General features: G+C 34.7%; 1 protein-coding gene across 1 annotated transcript; it reads right to left on the bottom strand.

Moving 5' to 3' along the window:
• Window positions 1-59: 59 nt before the first annotated feature.
• Window positions 60-14,346, bottom strand: LOC109046633 (telomerase Cajal body protein 1-like). Its single transcript, XM_042759709.1, has 11 exons — window positions 14,118-14,346; window positions 12,384-12,663; window positions 10,442-10,625; window positions 10,225-10,320; window positions 10,023-10,131; window positions 9,633-9,721; window positions 5,366-5,589; window positions 3,858-4,069; window positions 3,606-3,709; window positions 3,367-3,510; window positions 60-1,468 (listed from the first exon to the last, which is right to left on the bottom strand). Exons 2-11 carry the CDS (start codon window positions 12,628-12,630, stop codon window positions 1,249-1,251), a joined length of 1,629 nt encoding a protein of 542 aa, XP_042615643.1. The 5' UTR covers window positions 12,631-12,663; window positions 14,118-14,346; the 3' UTR covers window positions 60-1,248.
• Window positions 14,347-17,193: the final 2,847 nt, after the last annotated feature.

The following is a 17,193-nucleotide window of genomic DNA, read 5'->3' as shown; positions in this document are numbered from 1 at the left end:
TAGTAAGAGTGATTACTATTGCCTTTGCAAACACCATTAATTACAGAAACACAATGACATTTTTGATGTAAACATGTTTATTAATCTTTTCAGCCACAGTGATCCACCTGTTGCAAATAGTTTCTCCAAGTAGAAAGAACCACAAGCAGACCTGAATGATGTGGCTTACAATCCAGAGAAACTGTACCAAAAATGATCTGTATTACGCATCACAAACAACTGAAGCTTTCAGCAGTGAATGTAATATGATATTCAGCACTCTGACTAGAGCATGTTTGGCAAGCCACAAACATTCAAACCCACTGCTTTAAAGAGTAAATTACAGGCATAAAACACACACACAAAGTAAAGCTGTAAAAAGTGTACATTTGTAAAAATGTACACCATTGTGTCAAGATGACAGCTAAAATAGAATATGTAAAGGCACTCTCTCTCTCAGACACATACACAAACAAACATAAACACAGGTTATTATAAAAGAGAATGTGCAGCCTCAGCTAAAGCAATGAGGCCCATTGAAAGGCAGGAAACCAGCCACATTCACACACAATAAAGCAGATTACTGGCTTACAAAAATATATTCACAGCTGCCCACTGCAGCTCCATGGCACATTTAACATAAGATAAACCGTCTCAGGCCATCACACATAGCCTTCCCATTGTCAAAATCATCTCGTACAGGGATTAAACCTGCTCCTGAAATAACTGTACTGTGTTCACTGACAGTGCTTAAAGTAAGTCCCAGACAAGGCTCAAAGTGTTTCCTGGAAACCGTCTTTACATGGTGAAAGAAAAACGAACCAAATGCAAATCGGAGAAAAGGCTGTACTGCTACATCAGAAACCTGAGAGGCATCACACTCCAGCAACGACAGGGCATCCTGAAAGCATTGCTGGTAAACAACGCAAACATCAATTTAGGGACCAGTCCAAACAAAATGAAATCTATGAATGAATTATTAATATTTCAGATCAGTGTTCCAGGTGATCCGAATTGTAATATGCTGTCAGAACAGGTTTAAATTTATGGATTTTGGAGGACTTCAGTCTAGACTTTTAGACATTCATTGATAGAGGTTTACAAACCCAGCAACATGCCAAAAAAACGGACACTGCAAAAAATGTAAGGATTTAAAAAAGGGACTATTCTACAATTAAAACTGATGCTACCCTTCACCTAATCAAACAGTATTATAAGTTTGGCAGTAGATTATGGGTCATCAGCAGTGCAGTTTTACAATCAAAAGTTCTAGCTCTCAACAACTGCTGACTCCTCCTCCTGCCCCCTCTCATTGGTTGAGCCCAATGGGCCGGCCCACCACAGCACCAGAGCATTGTCCTGTCTTACGCCGTTTGATGACATCACATTCCCCTCGTCTGAATCAGACTCAGAGTCCTCGCTGTTGGACGGCCAACCGAACTTACGCTGACCACTGGATGAAGCCACCAATGGCATGAAAGGGTGCACACTGTAGAAATAAGAGAGCAAGAAAAGGAAGCAGGTAAAATTAGCAATATTTACTCATTTATCTTTGTAGCAGATGTTTACATTTCAGTTGTGTTACAGATGCGATGCGGTCACCTGCAAGCTCTGGCAAACATATTAAACATAGCCCTACTGACAGTATCCAAGTCATCCTTCAATTAGGGGCACATCTTGAAAAATGCAATTAATATTTCATTTATATTAAAAACAATGATCATATGTGATGTGCAGGAACGGAGATCTGATCATTGCCTTGATCCATCAATCAAGTGGATTGGTATTATGTGTGGATATTTTGATATTGCGTGTGATCTTAATGACAAGTAATGGTGTCTCAACTGAAAACTCAATTGTTGGTGCTTGGTAATGAAATCAGTTTTGTGGACAGTGATTTGTTTTCATTTAAAACACACAAGTTAGATTTACACTAGCGTTCAAAAGTTTGGTGTCAGTAAGATTTCTCTTTTTTGAAAGAAATAAAAGGTTTTGGTCAGCAAAAATGTATTAAATTGATCAAAAGTGTCAACAAAAAATAAACATTAACTGAAACTAAAAACATATGCATATATATATATATATATATATATATATATATATATATACATATGCATATATATATATATATATATATATATATATATATATATATATATATATATATATACATATGCATATGTATATATATATATAGTACAGGTCAAAAGTTTGGAAACATTGGAAACATTACTATTTTTAATGTTTTTGAAAGAAGTTTCTTCTGCTCATCAAGCCTGCATTTATTTGATCAGAAATACAGAAAAAATATGTAATATTGTGATATATTATTACAATTTAAAATATTTGTTTTTACATTTATTATACTTTAAATTATCATTTATTTCTGTGATGCAAAGCAGAATTTTTAGGATCATTATCACATGATCCTTTAGAAATCATTCTAATATGATGATTCATTATCAAAGTTGGAAAAAGTTCTGCTGCTTAATATTTTTTCAGAACATGTGATACTTTTTTAGGATACTTTGATGAATAAAAAGTAAAAAAAAAAAAAAAAAAAAAAAAAAAAAAAGCAGCTATGTTTTTAAAATATAAATATTTTGTAATAACAATATACACTACTGGTCAGTAATTTGGGGTCAGTAATTTTTTTTTTCTTTCTTTTTTTTAAATAAAATCAATACTTTTATTCAGCAAGGATGTGTTAAATTGATAAAAAGTGATAGTAAAGAAAATATATTATTAGAAATGTTTTTTTATTTTGAATAAATGCAGTTCTTTTTAACCTTTTATTCATCAAATATATTAGACAGCAGAACTGTTTCCAACACTCATAATAAATCAGAATATTAGAATGATTTCTAAATGATCATGTGATATATATATATATATATATATTAAGCAGCATGACTGTTTTCAATATTTGACAAAATAAGATTTTTTTTGAGCATCATAATTTCTAAAGCATCATGTGACACATTGTGTGAAACATTTATTTTAAACTGTAATAATATTTGACTAAATGAATGCAGCCACGGTGAGCATAAGACACTTCTTTCAAAAACATTAAAAAACCTTACTGACCTCAATTTGATTTGATAATATGCTTTTTAAGTTCTTAGGACAAAGTACAAATGATAATTTCCCTAATTTTAATAAATGTATTTCAGAGGACACAAAAGGCTGTGTAGGGGACAAACCCAAAACAGAGAAATGCTGCTGCAAACAACTTTTAGTATTCCTAAAATTAGGAAAATTAGTTCCTGAGCCACAATAAAAGGTGATTATTCATAAAAGAGTTCGTGAACTTTACATTTTATACATCACTTTAAGTTTTTAATCTCCTACATTTTCTACATGTTATTTAAATGATGCTGATTCTACCTGATGCCATTAGTACAATCGGTGTGTGCCTGAAACTGTAGCAGTGGCTGTAGTGGCTCCTCATTCCCATCTGGTGGCGCTGTGAGGGTGTCCCACACTGACACCACACCATCTGTGTCCCCACTTAGAAGATATCGGCCAGATCTATTTAAGACACACAAATATCAACATAAGCAAAACATAAATGGGTATAAATACTATGCTGTCGTTTTTAGTAAAGTTGTGTATCTTTATCTTACTGGTCCAGGTCAAAGTAGATCCGCTGGTTTGTGCTGACGTTCCTGTGCATGGAGAACAGAACTTTTCCCGGATCTCTGAGGTCCCAGCACAGGATCTCTGAGTCCTGAAAGCAGTGATGCATAACATTAGCTGGAGAATTCAAAACTTGCAAAAAATAATGGTGTTTCTAATTGGTGGATGTATTTGTCGTATTGAATTTGGCAAAGTAAACCTGTGAGGTACAGAAGGACAGCACATATGAGCCCACTGACCTTGCGCCCACCCGTGTACATGTGATAGCCATTGGGTGAGAACAGCAGGTGTGTTAGTCCTCCGTGGTGTTGAGCGGGCAGCAGAGCCAGCAGAGAACCGTCCTCACAGGAGTTAAGGCCGGCTGAACGAGAGTACGACCCACAGGCGTACATGGAATGGCACGAACTGAAGGCAATACAGGAGATAATGCCTGTCTGACCCTGTTTCTTGACAAAAAAAGAATGAGGAGGTATAAAATGAGAGGAAGAAAAACTGGAACAAAAGTTAAGTGTAATTAGTTTGGTTTCATATTACAAATCCATGAAGAATCACTAAATAATGAGAAACTACAGATCCAACTGAAGAGGAAGAAATTGGTCCAGGCAAGGAAGAAGCTGACTTTACTAAGTCAAAGGATGCAACTTCCCACATTAATATAGAGTTCAACTGATGTGCAATCACAGGTGTACAGTACACTACTGTTCAAACGTTTGGAGAAAAGGTTCTTTAATGTTAGAAGTCTCTTATGTTCACCAAGCCTGCATTTATTTGATTAAAAAAAATATTAAAATAATGGTTTTCCATTTTAATATATTTAAAAATGCCATTTATTCCTGTGATGCAAAGCTGAATTTTCAGCAGCATTACTCCAGTTTTCAGTGTCCCAAGATCCTTCAGAAATCATTTTAATATGCTGGTTTGGAGTTCAAGAATCATTTCTTATTATCATTGATGAAAAAAGTTATTTTAAGATATTTTTTTGAAAACATTTTTGATTGGGATTCTAATATGAATAGAAAGTTCAAAAGAACAGCATTTATTACAAATATAAATCATTTGTAACATTATAAATGTATTTACTGTCGCTTTTGATCAATTGAGCACATCCTTATTGAATAAAAAAACTGACCCTAAACTTTAGACAGGTAGTGTATGTATATCAACTGCTTCATGACAACTTGGTATGTGGCTCATCCAACCAGAACATAAAGATGAAACTATATTATCATTTCACAATATCAGTTTGTTTGGTTTTTTTTAGCTTTATTTTATATATATATTTTGAAGGTTTTTATCCAATCGAGTCAGATATTTTAAGAAAAAATGTCTCTTTTCATTTGCATCTATGATTAAAAACTGAATATAATAATGGGCAGCATCTTTCAACCCTTCATCAGTCTGAACAAAGATCTTTTGTGTCACATCCAGACCAATAATTACAATAGCAGTCTTGAAACACCATGAATGAGTCAGTCACTACAAACATGCTAAGATAATTATATCCACAGCCACTGTCTAGATCAGAGCCATGCATGCCATGTTAGCTTAATCAAGCCAAATATGTGTTTCCCGCCATGAATGTGTTTGGAACGAATCCACCCAAACAAACAAAAAGAAATGAAATAGGATTGCAGGCATTCCACACCCATGCCAGCCAGCCAGCCATCTTAATAACACCGATTAAGAAGCGTTTGAAGAGTGAGCGTGATTGATATAGTGGTTATTCCTCTCCAAGAGGGACCCTCACCCATGGTGGGCCTCTGCTCGCAGTCTCTCCCAGGACGGTCGGTGTGGAAGACCCTGACTATTTTGTCAAAGCCGCAGTAGAGCTGAGAGCCGTCAGGAGAGAAACACAGTGAATGGGCCGCTGTCAGCTCATCCAGGTGGTTGTAGGGTCGAAAAGATGCTCGGAGGTCCCCGTAAAACGCGTCCCATATGTGGACAGGGTTGTCCCGGCTACTGCTGGCAATGCTGAAGGGAAAAGAAAAGAATGAAGGAAACTGGAATATATTGCAAAATCTTAAAACTTCACCCACCTCAACCCCCCCCAAAATCTATTGTTTTGGGAAAAACAAGAGATTGCAACACCAGACTTGACAGTCTGACTGGCTTTCTTTCAAACCCGCAACACAAAAGACCCATTCATAACAGATAATCTAACAAATGAAGAGCTAAACAAATTGAAATGAAGGATGGCATCATCTGCTAGATAAAATAATAAGGCATGCGAGTATGTGCCCTTCAAAAGTTTGGAAAATCCCTAGACAAAAGGTTTAGGTATATCAGCATAAATCTTTATTTTGTGATGACTTAGCATTGATAAGTGTGAATACAAACTAATTAAACAGCTTTTTACCTAAATTAAAGATTTCAGAACATTGAGAACTATTTGAGCTGTTTATAAAACATTCAATCAAAACACTTGGAAAAAGATCAGCAAGTCACATTAATTTTTTGCTCACATTATTAAGGTGTGGTCACATTAATCAATGCTCGGCGGAATTTTGCAGACAAAATCAAATTATTCCAATAATTATTATTCCTGTTTGTTGGGAAATTTTGCATGAGCGTATGAAAGTTTCCTGTGCAGATTTTGTTCATGTGAATTGACCAAACTGACCAACAGAAAGCTGCTTGGTTTGAAAGTAACATCCCTGTGCATCCCTGTGTATCTTAATATTTAAGACTACAGTTTTACTTTCATGCACATTACTTTCCACTATATATTTAATTCTACAGTATACATTTTTTTTTAATATTTTATTCTTATATTTTTATTGTTTACTTTTATTTCATTCTTTAATAGCTATATTTATGTATATTTTCATCTGTGTTGTATTCTTTAATAATTGCACTGTCCATGGAGCAGACCTGACTCACATTTCACTGCTGGTTATATATGCTCTATATAATTGTGTATGTGACAAATAAAAATCTTGAATCTTGAATCTTGTGTGCTGTGCTTTAAGTTATCGATTACAGACCATTTATGTCTAAATTTTACTAATGTGACCACACATTTAAGGAAGTTAAAGTACATTCATATTCCCAATCGTAGGGGTTCCTATTGAAATGACTAGATTTTGTGTGTGAACATTCACTGCACAGCAGTAAATGTCACCGCACCTTTAGGTACTTTATTAAGCATTAAAGTAAGTCACCATATACTGCCATTGCATTCAGTCTACCCGGCCAGATATTTATTAAATGATCTCCGCTTGTGTTTCACAGTTTAAAGTCAGATGGGTTTGGAATGACAAGAGGGTGTGTAAATGATGTCAGAACTTCTATTTTTGGGTGAACCATTCTCTTAAGTACAGATCTGACGTTCTGTCTCAACAGGAGGCCAACATCGTTTAAAAGTGTATAATGAGAAACTACACCAAATGACTTGAGTCGAGATGGAGGAAGTAAATGACCTGAATACTAAGCACCTCCCCTGGAGGGAACAGCCAATCATAAGTCAGAGATAATGATCAACCCCTGCGGACATTCAAGCTGCTCTTCAGCCAATGACAGCAGTCAGAACATCACGCTACGAATGCCTGGAAGAGCTTTACTCGAAAACTGCTGCGTTTCACGATGCTTCAGTTATACCTGTAAACAATATCACTGCCACCAGACAGAAGATGACAAGCTGTTACTGAGCACGTCTCATCTGACTTCCTTAACCTCATCCTCTTCATCTTTATGAGTTCTTTATCAAGTTTACAGTTTCGTCCTTGACCCACAACTTGTCATTCCTTCCTTTTCTTTGTCATTTTCGGTCGCTGCAGGGCGGATTCTGTAATGCCAAACAACGTTTGATCAGAACTGATACTGCGTGTGGGTGAAACAGCACATGCCACAGTTAACGAGCCCTCGTTAGTAACCTTCCGCAGCTATCCGTGATGACTGGCATTGATTTGGACTGATTTCTGTTCCATTGGCTTTTGTCCCACAAAAAACATAACCATCAAAGAGAACATGATTAAACGAGAACTGAAGTGACAGAGGACAGGAGAGGAAGAATAAGAGACCACTTACATCCTCCCTAAACAATTCCAGCACTACTTTCAGTTTACCATAACACACACACACACGACAGTGTTTTATATATAGAGAGAGAGAGACAGAGCTGGGAAAAATAACAAGTCAATTTCTATGAAATTATTAACACAGCATCAGTTTTCACTTCCTGAAGCAGCTATGCTAATGTCTTTTTCCCACAACCATTCTCTAGAGTAACAGTATATGATCACACTTGTTGTATTAATTGTGAAAATTAATGTGCAAAATAAATTAATGGAAAAAATTAACTGACAGCTTAAAGAGCTGACAGAACACTGGGTTATAATGGGTTTGTGTGAATATTGTTTTAGGTTCACTTAAAAGTAATGCATTTTTTATGTTCTGCAAATGTTAATAAATGATAAATAAATAATATTTATGATAATTTGCATTTTCATATACATTATATACATACACACACACACACACACACACACACACACACACACTAAAGGGATGTTGTTAGGCACGGTGCAAACATCAGTCATATTTCAGAGCCAGAACTAACAGTTTTTCGCAGAAGGTGCAGGAAATATGAGGAGACTCAAACACAAGCCTTGAAATTTTCATTCTGGGTTGAATCCAACAATCTCTGCCAGAGAAGGAGACGAGGCTCATCAGCACTGATCATAACAGAAGGGAAACAAAGCATCGCTGATCCAGAACAATAGCAGCTTAATTAAACAAAACACAATCTCCTTAAAGACATGCCATGTCTCTGGAAAGAATTAACTGGGCCACTTTCTAAAGCAGCCAATGGAGACTGTAAAAATGTGTGTGTGGACATCAGTGATTGAAACTTGACCATTTGATTCAAATGGCTAATTAAAAATGTCATTCTTTGGGTGAACTATTCCTTTAAAACCACATTACATTAGTCTTCACTAAGTATCAGTGTACTTCTGTAAAATGAAAAGCACCAGAAATATTGGGAAAGGCTTCTAGTGATCCTCCTCTAGATCAGGGGTCACAAACCTTGGCACGTAGAGCCTGTTTTATTTCGTTATGAACTGAATGAGAAGCCCAACACAATTATTCTCTGCAGCACAAACAGGATAAAGCATGTGATGTTGCATATCAATTTGGGCACTGCTACACAGGTCCGATTTTGTCAGCAGCACTGCTGAATGGATAATAGCCAACAGTTTGTTCTGCTTTTTTTCTTGCCTGCTAGCTTTCAAAACAACTATTGAGATAAATACAAAATGACCACTATTAATGAGGTTTCCACCCAGTAAACACAGTCCTTAACATTCCACACACAAACCACAACAACAGTGATTCTCCAAACAGCATAATTAATGGAAAAGCCTGTTCTTAACCCAAAGGCAACAGACATCATAGAAAATATTAGAAAACTACTATTTTGTAAATAAATACACTACAGGTCAAACGTTTGGGGTCAGTAAGATTTTTTTTTTTACTAAAGTAAAACTTTTATTAAGAAAAAACGCACTAAATTGATGAAAAGTATAGTAAAATAATAAAAAAGTTTATATTATTACAAAAACATTCGACTTCAAATAAGTTAAATATAATATATATAATAAAAATATTAAATTGTTATATTAAATTGTAATAATATTTAACAACATTGCAGTTTTCAGATCAGATAAATGCAGCCTTGGTTAGCTTTTTTAAAACTTTTGAATGATTAAATATGTATATATATATATATATATATATATACACACACAAACACACACACTTATATATGTGTATGTATATAAAACAAACACGTTACATTATATATATATATATATATATATATATATATATATATATATATATATATATATATATATATATATATATATATATATATATATATATATATATATATATATATATATATATGACAACATAATAATAAAAATTAAAAAAAAAAACGTGAAAAAAAGAAGGTTGTAAAAAAACCTGCTTGATGCTTTTAACTGTTGATTTAGGAGAGCAGGAAAACTTACAAACATGTGTCCGGGTCCATAGAAGTCATCTTGGGGAACCAGCAGTAGTCATAGATGGTGTCTCCTTCGGTCATCTTCAGCACTGGACTCTGAGTGCACACAAACAGAAGCAACACCATTATGGGCCCATATCCTGCATGCAGCAAATCAGATTGTTTATATATGTATAAGTACATCAAGGGTCTGGAAGTAAAAAAAGTGATCCTTTCACTCCAGACTTTCAAAATGAAGAAGCCAGCATTAAGTAGAATCCATATTTAAATTGTGTCACGAGACATTTATCGTCTTGAACACTAGCCTAAAGTCAGTTCTACATACAAAGGGAACTGATCTCAGCTTAGTATATTTACTTGTAGATAAATGTGATATGATATTCTAGAAGAGGCTGACCATCTCAGAAACCATGTCCCAATGGCTGCTGTACAGCTCCGGTGGGAGGTTATACACACGAAGAATGTTATCAGCGCTGTTTGAGACAATGCAGGAACCATCCGGAGCCCTGCAGAGAGACGTCATGAAGAGAGATAGATGGTGCATTAGCACCATTATAGTCTACAGCCATCGTAAACAGCTTGCTTTCATCAGCGATCACCATTTGCAGCCTCTGAGGTAATTCTCAGCGGTGCGGGTGTACTCGACCCAGGAGCCCGTCAGCATCTGAGGGTTCTGGCTGAAGTCGAGGCTTGGACTGTGAACACAGCAAAGAGACAGCATACACTGACTAGCTGAAAATATCCCTTTCCCACTGCAACACATTTGTTCCCACCATATTTCCTTTCACTGCAGCTCAAGATGAGCGGTACACTTACTAGCGTTGCTCAGCAGAGTTATCTTCTGAACTGTTCTTCTCAGGCTCATTTTCTCTGTCCTCCTCATTTGGTCCGAGTGTTTCTCTGTTCTCTGCTCCGTTCTGATGCCATTCCACATCTCCTTCAACTTCCTCAGGTCCCACAGTCTGTCCTGATTCATCAGTCTGACTCTGATGACAGGCAACTGACAGAATCAAATTAACATGGACACCTTAGGTGACTAGTAAACTAAGACTCTAAATTGTGGTACTTGTATTTACAGAATTTGGAAAATTTTGTTATTTTTTGTGCATTTGAAATGGACTTTAAAGCAACACTGTGTAAATTTTAGCACTCTAGCGGTTAATAAAGAGAACTGCAGGCATCCCGCGGAAGAACATTCTAACCGGAGCTACTTCTCCAAGTTTATGTCTATGGCGATTCACGCAGGTATGTGTTACTCCGCAGCGGTGACGACCCGAACAGGCTGCAATATTGAAAAAAATAATCACTTATTATAAAATGTACCGTAGTGACTTGGGATAAAACAAAAAGGCGGTTTGGTAGATGAATTTATGATGTACTCACTCATTATATACATTTTGCAAATTTTGAATACAGAAAAAGTTACATAGTGTTGCTTTAAATTGGGAAAAGAGGAAAACTGTCAGCAATAATTTAAGGCAATATTCATCTCTATTTGTTGAGCAATTAAAGGTGTAGTTCACTCAAAATATTGTCAACATTTACTCTCCTTGTCGCTCTAAACATGACTTCCTTCTTCCATAGATAAGAAAATTAAGTATGTTGCTCTATGTAGCTATGTAAGGGTCGCTCTTTTCAAAACAATTACAAGAAATGGGAACTATGGCTTTTACGCTTCAAACATATCACAAAATATGACTTGTGTGTATAGAAAAAGTCTTCTCTATCACAATTTTTGTTTTTGCATGACCTAATCCTTTAAATATCTTTAACGTGCATAATAAAGTAAGAACACTTAACATACAGAACTTAATGCTGTAATATTTTATTACGATGTGACAAAATGTATACTTTTGTGTCAAGTATCTGTTGTCCAAATCTTAATTTATAGTATATACATTTTTTCCTTTCACACCCTACAAATTTCATTTAATAAACACGACATAAGCCAAATATTAACTTGTATGTTTGTGACAGGGTCAGTTTTTTTACCGAATCCCAACATCTAAATAAGTTAACATACCCTTTTTTTATAACAAAGTGTACATTAATTTTTTCCATTAGTTCTAATTTAATGTGTCAGTAATGTTGTTCTGATTTAAATGTTTTACAAACAGAAATTGTAAAATATATATATATATATATATATATTTTACAATTTCTGTTTGTAAAACATTTAAATATTTATATTATGCACACTCGCATGATATGTAGACTTCAGTCATATTAGTAGATGTATAAAATCTTTTAAGTTTTACATAAAGCAGGGCACCTCTTGTATCGTAAACAAACTACAATTTTTAAGATCCATCTTTACTAAAAACCTAACTAAATAAAATGAATTGAAGCACTATTCTCTGCTGTAAAATGTATTACTTTCTACTTTGATGTTACCTGACAGTTATACTGGACGAGTGAACAACATTCAATGGCATTCACATGTGATGAACCATGAAAAAAAAAGACCTCTGAACAGTTCAATCATTTCATTTCAGAGCCAAGAAAAATAACGTTGCATCCAAATTTTTAGAAGGAACCAGCAGTTCACTTACAGAGAGCTGCTTAACTATAAAATTGGATGCATATGAAAGACTAAAGGACAAGATCCATGTAATTCTTTAAATATGGCGGCAAGAGTACCACATATGGAGTTTATATCACATATTAAGACATCAGAAGGTCATACTGACAGTGTGCCAAACAGGATGCTGTAGATCAGATGTTAGAACATGCTTTTTAAAAAAGACAACAGCCTCACCTTCCTCTAAAGTCCCAGCAGCACCTTGGCTCCCGCACGTGTCCACTGAAGGCACCACAGCTGTCTGTATCATTTGTAAATCAAGACCTACATCTTCCTGCTCCAGTCGAGGCTGTTTTGCTGCTGGTGGGGCTTCCTCTTCTCCTTCCATCTCTCCCTGATGATAAGCCTCATCATGAGGAGGTTCTCCATCAGCTTCTGCATCCTGTCCTGCACCACCATCACTGCTCTGAGCTGCACCGGACATCCCGCTTACAGAGGTATCCCTATGTTCAGTGGCCTGTGGAACATGCACAATTTATATAATTTCAGGTACAGATTACATACACTGGCAGTGATACTTATATATATATAAGTATATAATATATATATACACACACACACACATTATATAAGCTTACACATTCACAGTTATCTGATTACAATATAAAAGAAGATATGTAGTAGCTTGTAAAATTTTGTAGTAAACCATATTATTTATATTACAAAACAGTAAAAACAGTGACATCACGTATGATAAAATGAAACTCATTTATGAAACCCATAAATTCCAACTAAAATAATAGTTTCTGCTATATTTATATCAAAGTTTCAAAAGAAAATACTACCTTAGGAATCCTTTCCCTTTTGATATCAAAATAATTTATCATTTGTAAACTGTAACAAATAGTGATGCGTCAGGCAGGAACTTCTCCTAATTTTCTTTTACTCTTTTATAATATATATATATATATATATATATATATATATATATATATATATATATATATATATATATATATATATACACACACACACATATTTTAAATTAGGTTTACTACAAAATTACAGAATTACTTAAATATGTAATATAAAATATTAATATTAATAACTTAATATTTTATTTTATTTTTACTGATAAAAATGCATTTAATATGAACAATATATAACAATATATAACGTTTAACAAATATTTTATTGTAAAGATGCATGTATTATGTATAAGTATAAGTTTACATGTATAAGTTTAAATAAGTAAATAAGTTATGTATTACTAATGCATAATTTTACATATATCCTATATATTAGATAATATCTCCAAAAACTACAACTGCTAAATTATAATTACAACTGCTACTGTCCTGATAAATCTAATAGACATATTCTTTTATATGTATCTATATAGATATAGATATCTATAACCATAAATTGCCTAAAAACACATCTCTCCCATCTTCATTTGACCCTCTAACTCTATCACAGTCTATTCTAATTTTATTCTTAAAAAACATGCCCCTTTAAGACTTGCACTCTATTTATCTATTAGCTTGTTTTCTTGAAGAAAAGAAAGAAAAGAACACTAGCTTCTCTAATCTTTTTGTATTCTATCTGTTTTCTTTTTTATTATACAATTAACAAAACCAAAAAAGGCCTCTAATACTAGCCAGCTCAATTCTATCTTTTTATTTATTATATGGTTTAAAAAATACATTGCTACGTGTAACTTTACTGCATTGAGCCAACTGAGACTTGTTATAGCACCTGCATATCATTTCTCTTTTATTGATTTTGATTGTTTCTATTGTCCTCATTTGTAGGTCGCTTTGGATAAAAGCGTCTGCTAAATGACTAAATATATATATATATAAGTTATCAGGTCTAAATTAACAGGTCTTCAGGGTTGTATTCTTAAAATTACGAATATTTTTCAGTGTACAATAGCAACTGAAAAAAAAAGAGTAAACGTTACTCTACCTGTTGTTTCTTTGATTCGTATCAGTCGCGTTGTGCTATTAATCTTAAAAATCAGACAAAATTCCTCAGTGTTTGTGTTTTAATAAATTCAAATGACAGTTTCTGAGCATCTCAGCTACAAACGCATTGCGATGAACCTACAATACACAGGAGCTCATGCGTCGTGTTTGTAAGCAAAGGGCGCCGCCATGCCTGCGTAGTTGCCGGGTCACCTGACTCTCGCGATATTTGCGAGATAATCTCAGGAAAGACTTCAAGAACCGTGATTTATATAAATCGTCATTGATTAACAACATTGACCGCAAATATTTGAGTGCCCCCCGCATTGCTGCATCTTGTTTATGGTATAAGAACTTATTATTTACTTATACTTGATTATATGTTCTGTTTTTGCGTACCATTGATTTGCACACAAAATTTGGACAATTGTAAATCGTGTGAGTTTCTAACATTAAACCTTACCCTGTTTGTTCAACATCTGGTTTCTGTACTTCATTTGGCTGTCAAAGTACTGATAACAAGGAGACAACCAAAACATATTTATGAAAATACCATTGTAGCCTACATACTTTATTATTAATGCAACACTGGGTTAAAAATCAGTTTTATAGAATGCATAACAGAAATGTGACAAGCATGATAAACCACCAACATACTGTGGACAGTAAGTACTGCAAAGAAAGTTGAATAATTAAAAAAAAAAAAAAAAAATTAAATTCAACAAACATTTCTGATGATCATTCCTACACGCATTCTTAGATGTGCAAGATGTGTCAAATACTTAATAGTGCTTGGAGACAGAAGACATGGGCACACACTTTTACACTGAATGGTTTCTATGTGAAAATCTCAAAAGAGCCAGTAATTTCTGCTGTGCCCAAAGGACTCCACAAACTAGTGAGGGATAAATTTGTGCCTGTCACAGTCGTTTAAAATAGTATTTGTGGCGGCAGATCCAATCTGAGGTCAAATGAAGTGAGAACATTCCTTTGGTCAGACATGAGAAGCAGCATAAGGCCATAAAAACCTTAATGGCAGTGATTCTCAACTCTGATCCTCACAGAATTAAGCCCCAGCCTGGATCAAACTCACTGTAACTTTTTTAGTAATCGTAAAAGACCTTGTTGTGCCTGTTCAGGTGTATTTTATTAGGGTTGGAGCTAAACTCTGAAGGAAAGTGGACCTCGAGGGCCAGAGTTGAGAACCTCTGCAATAAAGGTTTGGCATACCTGTCTAGTACTTTACTTTATGATCAGTCACCAAAAAAATTATCAAACATCCCGTACTCATTGAGTTTACGACACAGCAGTCAGTTTTCTTCAACACACATATGTTACATTCAGTTTGTGAAAGTAACTTAGTTTTAATTTTTAATGTCAAATGCTTAATAATAATAATAAAAGTTCACACAAGTGCTTCATTCTGAAGTATTTATTGTTTTTCTTCAAACAAACCAGAAACCCCAAAAAACTATTTACATAATGAATATTCAAACGTTATTGTCAATGGTTTCTTATGACCTTTCTTGAATTGTTGTATCTCTGGGAATTTCAAAAGACATCCACCTCAGATGTGTGTGGAAGCAAGGACGACTAGCGTAAGATTTTATGATTTAGAATCAGCCAATGCCACTGTTATTCAGTTGATCACTTTAACATGAACACACAGCTCTGTGACAATCATCAATACAGTATTGCTGCTTCACACACTAAATCAATAAATATAAGAAACTTATTTTTATCACCACTAACATTTTAAAACATGGATTTTTGCATATCAGTAAAAACATTAGGCATCATCTAGTTTAATCTCACCTTCAAACCTTACACAATTAATCATCTTTAAAGAGCAATACCTTTCTAAGACAATGGCGTGCATCACCTACACCAGCAAATCCCATCCTTTCTGATCTTTAGCTCAGGAACAGCTGAAGCTGACACTCAAGCATGTGTTAGTAAAAGTACTTCTGCACAGCCACGTCTATTCTGAGATCAAAAAAGAAAACATTTGATAATTCTGACCTGGAAACAGTATTTGCCTCTAATATTGAAACTGCAAAGCACTGTTTTAACATTAGGTTGTATAATCAGAATTACTTGCCCAGTTAAAACCAAGAAGTAATTGCATGTCTTTTGTGGGGATCATATGTAATGTTATATAAATCACTTTGCAGGTTCATAAACTATGTTTCAAGGGTTTATTAAATAAAATCACACGCTACTATCACAGAGCTAGTCTCGCTGACTATTAACACTTTTTTTTTTTGCTTTACACATCTAAAGTATGCCTTAATAGGCAAAACTGAACTGTTAAGGCATGTCATTAAAAGAGTAAAAGAAAATCAAACCTGAAACCCAACAGAGAAAGGGAAAAGGGTTAGGGATATATACATTATTTACATGGCAGCCAGAGAATAAGTGTAGTAAAGCCATGTCAGTGTGTGTGTAATCAACAATTCATATTTGGATGTGTGTGTGTATGCAGGTGTATTTCAGTTATTAATAATGTGTGCACGGTGTTTAACCCTGGCTGCACACGAGCAGAACTATTCTGTGCATGTTTGAGATCTCTTAGTTCTCTGTTCCAGCATTCACAGCTCACTCCCTCCTCCTAGCAAAGAAACACGTTCCTCTGAGTAGTCCGAATACGGTGCAATGAAGCTGCAGCCCTCCACTTCCTCCTGGGCTTTTAGTTCTTGTCATGCAGTCATCATTTCATGCGCTGTTTGAAATTCCTAACCTTGGAATCTTTCTCTGAAGGTTGAGGACAGGAATTAAGGGGAGATGGATATGCAACACGAAGCACTGGAGAGCCTCCGTCTTCATCTGAAGATCTGGAACATCAAAGATCTACTCAAAGCAGAGAAAAGGAGGAGGAATTAAAATCAATTTGAGGAACATTTCATCATTTAAGAAAAAACAAATCAAGAGTAGATCTAATGAGGTTTTTTTTTAATGTACATTTTTCACAATATTATGTTTTTTATTGTATGTTTGATCAAATTTTTCTTTTCTTTTTTTTTGCTAGGATGTTCTGGGGGTTGCCAAGTCATTTTTTTTTTTTTGTCAGTTGAACA

This window comes from Cyprinus carpio, chromosome A7, assembly GCF_018340385.1.
Source record: "Cyprinus carpio isolate SPL01 chromosome A7, ASM1834038v1, whole genome shotgun sequence".
Lineage (NCBI taxonomy): Eukaryota > Metazoa > Chordata > Actinopteri > Cypriniformes > Cyprinidae > Cyprinus > Cyprinus carpio.
This window is presented reverse-complemented; position numbering and strand designations above follow the sequence as displayed.

Bases quoted from the DNA above. Each gene is read 5' to 3' on its own strand.
- LOC109046633 (XM_042759709.1), bottom strand. From the start codon at position 12,630: ATGTCCGGTGCAGCTCAGAGCAGTGATGGTGGTGCAGGACAGGATGCA. The intron at 10,626-12,383 runs GTGAGGCTGTTG...TGATTCTGTCAG, and splicing joins TGCTGGGACTTTAGAGGAAG to TTGCCTGTCATCAGAGTCAG. The intron at 3,511-3,605 runs GTAAGATAAAGA...TGTCTTAAATAG, and splicing joins ATCTACTTTGACCTGGACCA to ATCTGGCCGATATCTTCTAA.